General features: G+C 37.4%; 2 protein-coding genes across 6 annotated transcripts; one reads left to right on the top strand and one right to left on the bottom strand.

Moving 5' to 3' along the window:
• Nucleotides 1-1,378: 1,378 nt before the first annotated feature.
• On the bottom strand, nt 1,379-6,500 carry LOC118437079. Of its 2 annotated transcripts, none has more exons than XM_035855864.1 (9): nt 6,373-6,500; nt 4,916-5,032; nt 3,377-3,554; nt 3,177-3,316; nt 2,729-2,920; nt 2,499-2,661; nt 1,948-2,432; nt 1,640-1,829; nt 1,379-1,566 (listed from the first exon to the last, which is right to left on the bottom strand). In XM_035855864.1, the coding sequence occupies exons 2-7, from the start codon at nt 4,985-4,987 to the stop codon at nt 2,281-2,283; spliced, it is 897 nt and encodes a 298-aa protein (XP_035711757.1). In that variant the 5' UTR covers nt 4,988-5,032; nt 6,373-6,500; the 3' UTR covers nt 1,379-1,566; nt 1,640-1,829; nt 1,948-2,280. The 2 variants fall into 2 exon arrangements, with proteins under 2 accessions (XP_035711757.1, XP_035711758.1); XM_035855865.1 differs by having other exon boundaries at nt 1,948-2,423.
• Nucleotides 6,501-7,818: 1,318 nt separating this feature from the next.
• LOC110854859 lies at nt 7,819-12,564 on the top strand. 4 transcript variants are annotated; one of them, XM_035855645.1, is made up of 8 exons: nt 7,819-8,045; nt 8,171-8,390; nt 8,452-8,632; nt 8,701-8,816; nt 8,883-9,215; nt 9,271-9,445; nt 9,585-9,706; nt 9,839-9,995. In XM_035855645.1, the coding sequence occupies exons 2-8, from the start codon at nt 8,190-8,192 to the stop codon at nt 9,854-9,856; spliced, it is 1,146 nt and encodes a 381-aa protein (XP_035711538.1). In that variant the 5' UTR covers nt 7,819-8,045; nt 8,171-8,189; the 3' UTR covers nt 9,857-9,995. The 4 variants fall into 4 exon arrangements, with proteins under 4 accessions (XP_035711538.1, XP_035711537.1, XP_035711535.1 ...); XM_035855643.1 differs by lacking the exon at nt 9,585-9,706 and having other exon boundaries at nt 7,832-8,045; nt 8,452-8,461; nt 8,564-8,632; nt 9,839-12,564; XM_035855642.1 differs by lacking the exon at nt 9,585-9,706 and having other exon boundaries at nt 7,830-8,045; nt 9,839-12,564.
• Nucleotides 12,565-12,811: the final 247 nt, after the last annotated feature.

The raw sequence follows: 12,811 nt of genomic DNA, 5'->3' as shown, positions 1-12,811 counted from the left end.
GGAGAAGACTGAGGACCTAGTCACGTTGTCCTCCCGCCTCCGTGACCTCACCTCACACTCCGCTTTCTACCTCTTGCGGGCCTCCATCTCCACTCCCCGCCTCATCTACTTTCTCCGGTGCGCCCCCTCCTCGACTATGAAGGACCTCCTCCAGGGGTGCGACAACACCCTCAAGTTCGCCCTGGAGTCCACTCTTAATTGTGACCTTTCGCCTGACGCCTGGCTCCAGTCATCACTGCCGGTGAAGATGGGAGGCCTGGGGGTAAGGAATGCTGTTGACACGGCGATGCCGTGCTTTATCGCGTCGTGCCACAGCACCTTACCCCTAGTGTCCTCCCTCATCCCAAAGGAGATCATCGCCTCTGACACCACCCTGGAGACAGCGGAGCGGGAATGGGTCACTGCAGCAGTGGGAGAGGAGAAGCCGGCGGAAACTCTACGTGCCGCCCAATCTGCGTGGGAATGCCCCCTTCACGAACTCGCTATCGCCAAGCTCCAGGAGCGGGCAACGGAGCCTGAAGACAGGGCCCGCCTCCTCGCCCAGTTCAACCGCACACAGGGGCCTGGCTCAACACCCTCCCCTCACCCCAATTAGGAACACATCTCCCTAATCAGGATTTCCGTGTCGCCACTGCACTCCGCCTGGGATGTGATATCTGCGTTCCCCACAAATGTCCCTGCGGGGAACAAATCACCCCCAAAGGCTACCACGGCCTCAATTGTCCGAAGAGTGCGGGGCGCCACTCCCGACACTCCACAGCAAATGACGTCATCACCCGTGCACTCCGGTCCGCAGAAGTATCCTGCATCAAAAACCGCCCGGCTGCGCAAGAGCCGACGGGAAACGCCCGGACGGGCTGACCATCGTCCCATGGACCCGCGGAAGATCCTTAGTTTGGGAGTTAACCTGCGCGGACACATTCGCACCATCCTACCTCCCATCCACATCACAACGTCCAGGCGCGGCCGCGGAGATAGCCCAGGAATAAAAGAACAAAAAATTTGTGAATGGGGGTAAGTGAAAACCTGGGTAACTTTTCAGGTTACCCTGCTATCTGAATACGGCCACGGGTGTTCCTTGTTAGTTCAGGTTAATTCAAGTAACAGCTAGATCGAAAATACTCGTGGAGATATCTTCTTTGCCTATGCCATTATTTTCATGTATATTAATTACTGAAAATTTTGTCAATAATCACAATTGCTCAAAACATTTCTTAACGCCTTGGTTTTTTGGACTAACCATCAACATTTTGCGGCAAAGTTAAATTAACGTGTAAAGTTTTCGTTTATTCTCAGGGTTCCATATTTAATAACAGTCACAGTGACAGTTTGGAATTTAAAACAATCCGATCAAGAGTAAAAAAAACCATCACGTATATTCATTCATTATATTTATTTAGCAACTCGTCTTTTTTGTTGTTTTCGTTCCCTTATCAATAAAAATGTGATATTTAGCCTTCGTAAACTCATGCTCTGTTAAAGGTTCCAATTCAATAGACTTATCGGTATGCACTTGCTGCAAATTAAGATTTTGTTCCCTTGCTGTTTTTGTTAGGCGGAAAAAATCTAAAAATAAACACTAGTTAAATATTTATAGAAAAAACCAAGGAATAAAAAATACAAAAAATATTGTGCTTACAAAAAATAAAGAATGTTTTCGGATTATTAATAAAGGCAGCATGCTTATATCCATTCGTAGATCTCCCAGACCAATTCATTCCCTCTTGTTCGATCGGTTCAAATAGTTTGTTTAATAAAGACCTACAACCAACTAGCCAGTCCTCTTCAAATATGGATGCCATTTTTATTATATCTTCATTTTTTAAAAGCTGAAAAAGCAAAAAGAATAACATGTTCATTTTAAAGTTCCGGGTTCTGCCATGACTTTTAACATTTATTACGGATTTATAAAAATATACGAATTTATGTGCGAGAATATTTTCCTACCATTTGTGGTCTTTCTTGACTATTCATGTACTCATCATCTGTCCAAACTCGGAGACCTCCGTCTATCTCCAAGCTTAGTTCTGATTGATCTTTTTCAAATACAACAACCTCACAAGAAGAGGATGACACGTGTGGAACCCAAGCAATTAATTCAAAACTCGGAATAATTGAACTTGAATTGGTCAAGTCAGTAGCATCAAGCCAATTTGGACAGCCATTATACAGGGACTCGATATCACAGGAATTCGGAGATAGAATATGGGGCGATTGCAAAAGTGTGGACTCTACAATTTCAGTAGTAGTAAGACGTTCCACATCGTTTGGTGATTGGGATCATGTGGAGATGACAACGGCCTCATGACGGGAACCAAAAATACTTGTTTCCAACTGATTTATCTCCGCTTCAGTTAGGAAGGCTCGCTCTCCTGACTTTGCCGAGTCAATAAACATCTTTGCTGGCTGTCCCCTCATGTGACCTGCGCATTCTAAACATATTTTGGGGAAGAGCATTACCCTTGTCTACTTGTAACTTCTTGGTTTACTAAACTTACGATAAGTTATGAGTTTTAAGGTGGGCGAGGTGCGCCATTCACGGGTGTATTCGTTACCTAAATCATTTTCGATGGATGTCATCACCACATTTGTCACCTCGGCAATATCACTTTGTGACAGGTAAGCGTTACAGTAATCTTTAGAATTAATTGAAACTCCTCCCTATATAGATAGGGGATTTATGACACCCATTAAGTTTAGCATTTCAAATTATTGTGATAACACTTACAACAAATAGGTATCTATCCTCATGAAAGGCTCGTATTAAGTACTCAAAAATTTCTATGGAGTTTTTAAAGAGCGACGTTTCCAAAGCCTCGAGATAAATTTCTTGGAATTTTGAGAGTATATCTTTTGAGAGGGCGTCTTTTGGACATGAAGCATCTTCCGACTCCTCCGGCTTGCCAGTTTTATATTCATTCTATATAAATTACAAGAAATAATTTACAGGTATATGCGTAATATATTTGTTGGTGGTTTATCCACCATCCTATTTTATTAATAATAAAAAAGGATCAACATATTATGTCGTCGAAAATGTGGCCGAGAAGTTATCGGACGCCCGTCTTACTCCAATTAGGCTTCCATAAGATACGAAAGGGCTTATGGATCAATTGCGACTGGCGATTTGCTCATGACGACATAACATGTTGACTTCCGTAATAATTGCTGCGTACCAGTTTAAATTTATCAATTAAATTTGACACCCTTTTACGTTCCTCCTTAGCTTCTTGGGTAGGCCACAGCATTGCATCCGCAATGTTTGCAGGAGATAGACAGAAGTCATTGGCTTTGTTAATGGTCAATCCGACCCCATCTTTGGTGTAAGTCTATCATTAGAAATATGGCTTTAGATTTTATTTATTTGAGTTCTTACTTAAAATGCCATATTTCTTATAGGCAGGAACTCCATCCGTTCCATTACAGTCGGCACTTGTAAGAATTTCCTGACACAAAAGTGCTGTACATTTCTCTGTATTGTATGTAAGGCAGGCCGTGGCCCACGTATCTCGGGAAACAATGACTTCTTCGGTGTACTTGGCCTTATACAGTACCTGTAAAATACAAAGTTTTGTAATGTGAGTAGGGTTGTCCCGTACACAAAGTTGCTGGAATTTTGGAAATTTTGAGATTCCCAAAACTCCTAATTTTCCGGGAAAATGAACAAGATTTGAGGTAAATTTGGAAATATATGCAATATTCCATATTGTGAATGTTCCCAAAACTCATAATATTCCGGGAATTTATTCACAGGAAGCCGGAAACGCACAACCCTAAATGTGATAATTTAAGTTTGAGGTTATGGGATGAAACGTGAACATTACATGTAGTATCATATCAATAATAGTAATGTTGTTAACCATGTACGAGGGGCTATCAATAAGTATTGCGAATCTACCCCTCAAATATAAGATTTTCCCCATTCATTCCTGATACATCCTGTTGATTGTGTTCCAAAAATCCTGAGATTCCTATATCTCATTCTTTCACAAAGTTTGAATAAAGTCAGAAATCGTGAGCAAGAATGGAAATTCGGAAAATCAGTTTTTCCTTACGGTTTTTTGCATTGCAAGGCGAATCCGCAACAGAATTTTTTGACATCGCAAAAATTCATCGCAAAAACAACAATGTCTGAAAGGAAGATGATAGCCACTATTTTTTGGAATCCCCATGGAGTCCTGCATACAGATTTTATTCCAAAACGAAGCTCAATGAATGTTTATCATTGTCTAGAAGTACTGGATGAATTGCGCGACCATGTCAAAAATAAGGCAAGAAAATAATTTAAAAGTTGATTTTTTTGTTTAACGACAAAAATTTGTCTCCCACTGCTAAGATTGCCAAACTGCCCTGGACCGATCTGCATTCTGGCTAGTTGACCACCCACCATATGCTACCGATCTGACACCCAGTTACTTTTATCCATTCTCACATATTAAAAAAATAATCCGGGGAAGAAGATTTGAGAGTGATGACGGGGTTATCTCGTGCGAGCGTTTTTTACCAAATAACTTCACTAAATAATTTTTTGTGAAGGAATGAAACAACTTATCAACAGTGGTGAAAGTGGACTTGAATTGGGAGAGCATTATGTTCAAAAGTCACAAAATTAATGGAAACAAATGACCTTCGTGATATATTAGTATTTGTATTACTTATTGATTGCCCCTCGTATGTACTAAGACGAGAATGAGCATGATTTATTCCCAATGAGCTTGACCCAGCTAACTATACACGTCAGATGATGTCAACGATGCTGAAATACTTTTGATGTGTCCATTTTAAAAGATTCTTATGGAGACTTATGGAGTAGGCCCTATTCAGTGGGATAGTCTCTTTGACATATTTGCATCACCCCGTAATTATATTTGTTATAAGGGTTTACTTATAACCTTGGATTTTAGAAACAACTTACAATTGGCACCGTCTGTAGCGTCCTGAAGGCATATTTAGTAAAACTTGTTAATTTTGGCAAGTTCATTTTCATGCGATGAAAACGTTGCGTTGATTATTGCCGCGATTGCTTCCTTTTCTGTAAATTTTGAGAAACTATATTAATGAAATAGTATTGATTGTACTTCATTTGTTCTAGTTCTTATTCAATTGATATTCATCATTACATACATACGTATGTACATATTTCATAAAAAGATGACTAGACAGGAGTCGTATAATATGAGGCCCTAACTTTAGAAAAATTTCATAACAAAAATTCCTAGAAAAGAATTGTATTTCATTTCGAAGATGTATGCATATTGTCAGATCCTGCGAAATAATACCATTCAATCATACAGTAAGCTTTTGACAATTATATAGTTGTCATTAAAGATTAGTGGTACTCCTGCTTGAGCAGATGTACATTGAATCCAGGGACCAAAAGGCGTGTCCTATAAACAGTAATGTATCTGGTAGTCGCATACAAATAGTAACGTTAAAGATACAAATACAGAGCCAGCATTATGATTAATAATCATACATCGGTTATTTATTTATTATCGACTCTTTCAATTTGCACCGGGTCTCGGTGAAACTTGACAGGGGTCTTTATGGTCATGAATAGGTCATAATGGCGAAAAAAATTTTCAATGGTTTTAATTTTTTGGAGTTTTAGAAAATGTAAATATTTGGACGATTTTTAGAAGAAATATTTTTTACTCGAAATAATAGACTAAATTCCCGTTTAGTGCCATTTAAAATTGAAAATTATGCTCATCATACAAATAATTACAAATATTGTGAAATTTGCTATGAAAATTACATTTTCACAAATCATTGGATTACGAATCCGAGAATTCTAAGACTTTTATCAAATACTCCCAAATTTTTTTTAATCAATCCATATTTCCGAGCACTTGCCAACTAACTTAAGAAAACATCACACCCCAATCAGTCGAGCTTCATTCATTCCGTATTTCAGAAATTTAAAAAAAAATTCAAAATTTTTTGAAATTTTTTTAGATTAACCTGATAAAATTAGACTTTTCTGAAACGTCCAAAAATGCAATAACCTGGTGACCGACAAAACCGGTCCACACTGCTATAATCTAACCCAAATATATCTTTTAGGCGATAGAGGACCAAAAATTACTGCAGAAAATCTGGAAATGGAATTTGTTTGTCATTTTGAGCTTTAAGTAGTAAGATATAGACGTTAATATGAATTTGGAAAAAAATATTTAAGAAAATATTTTCGGGTTTTTAATAAAAATATAAAACAATTTTTTTCTGGTTTGATAGTAAATAAATGTCCGAAGTCTGATAATAATACTGCTGAATCAACACAATGTAGCAAATCAATGTTTGTCAAACATTAATAACTCGACCAGATCAATGTATTTGAAAATGACATACATATTGAAACGTAGAACTTACTCTGGTCCAGTATTTTGAATTTTTTGGTTGGTAGCATATTGATGTTCTAGATGCTCGCGGGCCGTATTATTTCAATATCTTGCGTTTTGGTGTTTGTTGTTTTACTTCACGGTGAACCCTACACCTCCACCTAACTCTCAATATATCTAGTAATTGGTAGTGACTGTTTCTTTGGAATCGCAAATTATCAAGCACGTCGTAACACAACTTAATTATGACCAACTTGAAAACTATGTAAGAAACTTGGCACAACTGAAATTCGTTCTGAATCAATTCAAAATCGTAAAGAAATCGGTATTCCAAACATCTACTCCACCGATAACCCACACAAATCGGAATTTTTCGGTAAAAAATATTTAAATGAACTGCATCGGATTTTTGTAAGGACTAAATACATGTTTAAAATACACGGCCCTCTAATGCCCCTGTTACACTATCATGATCAAATGAATAGAGTTAACTCCAGAGTTTATTACGATCACAGGTATTGTGGCTACACTGCAAAACTTAACAATGGTTAGATGGAATGATTATTTTTCGGCGGGAAACAAACCAGTCTCATGTCAGAAAATGACAAATTAAGCTTTAAAATAATAATTTCTTATTAGTTATTATAAATGGAAGGTCAATTTGCACTACAAGCAATTAATTTTGCATGGAATTTTATTAGCAGTAATCAATATACAGTGCCAAATTTATTAATCAGATGACGACTGAAATGAAGGATGAGACTTGGCGCCCTTTTTTTCAGCGTAAAACTCTGCCACAGTGTAGCCAGAGTAGCTGATTAATCACTCATTTGGATGATTAACTAGTAAAGTTTCACTAGTAAAACGCTATCACTATAATTTACCCGGGTTTGCGTTACCCTTACAATGCAAGTGTAGCTGACCCAATGCAAATAGATAGATTGCTAGTTAATCATCATTTTTGATCATGATAGTGTAACAGGGGCATAAGAGGCGATATTTAACATATCGTTAAATGTATCATGATTGGATATATGCCCATCTGTACATACGTGCTTTGTCTTTATTAACATACGTATATATGTATGTACATACGTCTATGTTGCTCATGAGATTCATCGCATCGCATCATAATTATGTGATACTTACTATGCTGTGTGAAACTATGACGATTTACACACTAACTCCAATACACAAGAATTTGTCCATCTCTTCATGAATAAAAGTATTCATGTAACGTCTCATGAGAGCAAGCCTATGCATGTACGTACATACTTATATGTATACATATGTGTACAAATCTAACTCTAGATCGGACATACTTATATGTATACATATGCGTATAGAAGCCCATGGTTTCGGGTGGTATGTGTAGACATATGTATGTATGTCGCTGCGATTATGCCTATTACTTAATAAAGCAAGAACCTGTCTTTCTTTAGGAAGAGCTTCATTTCATGAGTGAGAGTGTTCATGAAATATTTCGTGTTCTCGTAATGGTAGAGACAGTATGCGTGTCAGATGGACCATGTGGGATGGGTTCATGAACACAAAGCGAATAGAGTTGTTATACAAATATGTTGGGAAGTGACTCCATTTATATATATATGTTGAACGTGTGGTAAATTATTCACTCCGTTCTTGCCAAAATATATTTTTTCAGTTTTGTCAATTAATTCTCCTTTCTACACTTCATAATTTTCGGTAAACAAATACCACATTTTTTTTATACATTGTATAAACAGGAATTTGATAGAGTTTGAATTTTAGAAATTCTCCGTGGAATTTATTGCCCTCATAATAATTTAGGACTATATTCTTATAAACAGGTGGTGCCCATCAATTGAAATGAACACGGACCGGAAACGTCGAAAGGATCGAGATTTGCAAGACCTACCAGAAAAAGCTAAACGGTTTTTGGAAAAATATCCTGGCATTGTGGCGGCGTGCAGGACGTTACATTTAAAGGAGAGTAGGGAAAGTTCCGTGTCTTGTAGTACTGGGGAGGATCATGTCATTTATTTCCAGCCTTTCATGGAGGAAGCGATGGTTTGTTACAAATAAATGGAAGTATAAAATAAATATTTTATGAAAATCTTTATACAAGCAGATATTGGAGGGTAAGGTTGAGATATTAACGACCCACTGGGCTCAGGCCTTTCTTCAGTTTCCATTATCAAAGATTGCTGAGGTACTTTGTTGCGCTATATTTTCGCGGGTAGATTTAATCCAAAGGGACAAAGTTGACAGGGTCGATCAGTTACCAAGCATTAAAAGGGTGGCCATTCTGAGTAATTAGTTATAGTTTGATACCAATTAATTAATTTCCATATTGTTAAAAATATTAATAATTTACTAGGAGCAGCGAAATGGATGCTAACTAAAAATCAGAATCCTTGGTCCTATGAACCAACTGAATGGCCAAATAAAGAAGAAACGGTTATAATTGAGTCAACTTTTCAGACATTTAAGTCTGTAAGTGTCTAAAAAAAATTTATCATGTATATTTTAATATTAAATTGATCCCAAATTTACTAATAGGTTTATCACGAGGATCAATATGTCAGTTTGCCAACCATTTTAAAGGTTGACAGATCTAATGCAATATCCAGTGAGTCCTCCAACTCTAAAGTTCAGCAAGGTTCCGTAACCATGGTAACCGAGACGAATGATAGCCCGACAGTTAACCCGTTTGATCCTAGCAGTGTGGACGACGCTATGGAAAAAACATTCCGTCAGCTTGACTATAGTAAAACTTTTACCAGAATAATCCAGCTGGACAAATTGGGTTTAATCCCGTCCCTCGGAAATTATGCACAAACTGTGCAAGCACTCACAAAACTCACGATCCCACATAACACGGACTACTTTGTGGTACAATACTACACTGGTGAGTTCAATAACAAATTAACAATATTAATTTTTTAAGGATGCCGTTCAATTTTCGGCGAAACGCTGGAAGGCAGCCAAACTGTGCGGGACAAGTATTGAAAAATGTGCGGTCAAACTTTTCGGTAAATATTGGCGTTTACATTGCCTAAATTCGGGAGGACAATTATTCAACTTTGAGGATGTCTGCCCTGTTAAACGGTTAGCCATTTATCGTACGTGATCAACCTTACTTGATTAGTTCTACTTTTGAAAATCAACAATAGTTTGTTATTACACTGTACATAGCGAGGACTAAAATCGTGATCAACGGAGTTACTATGGTAACTCTTGATTTTTTTGATGATGATTAAGGTTTTCTCGCTAAACCGGAAAAAATGGGACACCCTATATTTACGAAAACATTTTTACATCGGTGCATAAATCCACACATCCATGCTCATGCTGTATATCGGTTTTTGCCTTATTTTCCTTTGGTAATATATAAAATTTAACACCCAATTGTCATCATATCATTATCATTAAGTAGAGCTGCCTTACCGTACGAACTCCGCTAGTTACGATTTGTTTGCAACTTCTTAAAATTGTAAGCATACTTTCTTTAACAGGTGCCGCAAAGTTTTTAACTGTACACACGACCGATTTAAATGTCACGTTTGACTCAGCCATACCGGAACATAACATTTTCCCTACGGAACAAGAAATCCATCAAATCTCGACTACCATCACGCAAACTTATTCTGGTCGCGAAGCCATGCTGGATCATTCTTCTATTAAAGATGTATATCCCAATTCTGAAAAAACTTGGAAACCATCCGGTCACCTCATCCCTCAGCGAATGATTGGAAAGGGATCCTTTGGCTCTGTATGGGCCGCCGAAGGACAGGATAAACAAATGTTTGCCATCAAAGTAATAACTCAATTTAAGGAGCCACTAATTTGCCAAATCAAACAAGACACCCTGATAAATAACATTTCCACTTATTCAAATCCGAACGTGGTCCGATATTACGAGTTCTGGACAGAACCCGGTGAAAAGAGTATGCCTGGAGACGAGGCCACCTCTGCATTGCTATACATGCAGGGGCTTGTTGCATAAAGATAATATTGACAAAATGTCATGACAATTTCCAAAATTGTCATGATTTCCGTTGCATATAATTGACATTGACAATTGACAGCGACAGGAGATTTTTGGCTGTCATGACATAAAATTGTCAGAATAATTTCAAAGGTTTGTTGCATAGAATTTAACTTGACAAAAACTTGTAAAATTGTCAGAAAAATTCGACAGGACTATTTTCCTCTGTCAAATCTTATTTCATCGTTGTTACTCTTAATAAATTAATGCAAATCGTATCTTTTTTAAACTGCATTATATTACTTAATTAATGAGAAATTTATACTCTTATTGGTTTAGTTGATGCATTTAAAAAAAATCCAATTTTAACCGGTGGGGGTCATATAGGTCGGGTAGGGTCATTGATGCAGAATTCGAAAAAGTCGTAGAAGGCTGAAATTTGGCACAATGACCCCAATGGAGGTATAAATTCGGAATATAGAGTAAAACTTCAACATTTTATGACTGAAGGGACTATAGGGTGATCCCCACCGATTTTCAAAAATTTTCTTAAATAGCTGAAATTTGGCACGAGATCCCTAAATTAGGGTTACGATTGGTAAAAACCAAGTTTACCAGGGCGGTGGGAAAAAGTGCCCTTTTCCCATTTTTACCATCCACCCAAAATAGGTGGGAAATGGGATAAATGGGAAAAACTGGAAAAACGCTGTTTTTGGGGGTGATTCAAAACAACTTTTTTAAAACTTAATATTTTCAAAACCCAAATTTATAGTCGTGTTCTCCATTAAATTCTGAGAAAAAAAGTGGGTAATACGGTTGAATTCGGATAATTTTAAAAATTCACATGTATTCTTATGAGAAATCAGCAAAACAATCAAAACTGTTCAAAAGTGGCCGTGTGCCGTGTCGTATATCAAAATTTTCGGAATTTCATGGAGATTACGAATATGCAAAAATATTCCGAAAATACTAATTATTAAAGAAGTTAGGTTTTTTCATAACTAAATGCATGGAAAGCTGATTTTTCCCGTTTTGGACGGTAAAAACCACTTTTTCCCATTTTCCACCTGTCCTGGGAAAAAATAGTTTTGGACGGGAAAAACGAAACCCTATAATGTAAGAATATGAAGCTAAATTCAAGAATATTTTTCTCATAAGGCTCAAACAGTGCGAAACACTCTGAATTTTGAAATCAATTTTGCATACATGAGAAAATTATTGACGAAAGTTTTGTCAAAAGTAGAGAATACTCGTCCGATAACGGAAGAATGCTCTGAGAAGTAACTTACGTATGCGAATGATGCATAGTAAGATTCTGGCCAAAGTGGATAATTCTATAATTATATTCACACAATTTTCTTGTTGTCAAGGGATATGGTGACAGGTACCTGTCAAACTTTGACAGAGGTCAAATTCTTGTCAAACTGTCAATGAATTTTATATGAAACAGCAATAAATTGTAATTGTCGTTGTCGCCCTGTAATTGTCGCCCTGTCAACTGTCATTGTAACACTTTTATGCAACAGGCCCCAGATGGAATTATGCGATGGTGATCTTGCTCAATTTTTAGGGAAGGAAAAGCATCAGATTAGTGTTCCACTTAAAGCGGATATTATTCGACAAATATCTGCCGGGCTAGATTATCTACATACGACGGTCCAAATTATCCACGGGGATTTAAAACCTCTCAATATTTTCTATACTAGATTACAGGAGGACAGGGTAGTTTTTAAGATTGGTGATTTCGCTCTGTCTGGGAACTTTGGATGCAGGGATGACGTAGTGTCGGCACGTAACCTAGTGTCGACACCGCTATACCGAGCCCCAGAATTAGAGGTTGCAGGGGGACTGCAAAATTACACTTTCGCTTCGGACATTTATTCTTTAGGGTTAATATTTTGCGAGGTATTACACCACTTTGAGCGGGATGAGAAACGAAGTATATTTCATCATATAAAATACGATGGGGGACAAGGAGTTGAATCTTATTTGGCTGGTTTATTTAAGGAGCTAAATTTAAGTGAGGTGCAATTGTCAGGTGGGTCGATGGGTGGGATCGACCAACTCTTGGTGAGAATGCTAAGCCAAATAAGTAAACTGAGGCCGACATCTGGAGAGATTGTAGCAGTCTTGGAAACCAGCGATAAGTTGGAGGAGAATGCCGCGAAATTTATGTAAAAATGTACTACAAAATATATTATATTGTACTTCAATCTGCACATGCGTATTTAATAAAATTATATTGAGGTTGAATCTGGTAGTAACGAAAGGTTGATTTTTTGTTAACATTGGCAATATTTTACCATTTCTAATGTGACAAGAACACTTCGAATAATTTGAGAGCAGACAGCAGTAACTGTCCGTAACTTCACCCTAATGGTAATAAATTTATTACCATCGGTTACAAATTTGTTACAAATTGTTTATCATTGTTTCTCATAGGTTTCATTTATCAGCTACGTGGAAATAAATTTACTACCACTGGGTGACAAATTTATTA

This window comes from Folsomia candida, unplaced genomic scaffold, assembly GCF_002217175.1.
Source record: "Folsomia candida strain VU population unplaced genomic scaffold, ASM221717v1 Fcan01_Sc011, whole genome shotgun sequence".
NCBI lineage: Eukaryota > Metazoa > Arthropoda > Collembola > Entomobryomorpha > Isotomidae > Folsomia > Folsomia candida.
The sequence above is the reverse complement of the archived record's forward strand: the minus strand, read 5'-3'. Positions and strand labels throughout refer to the sequence as shown.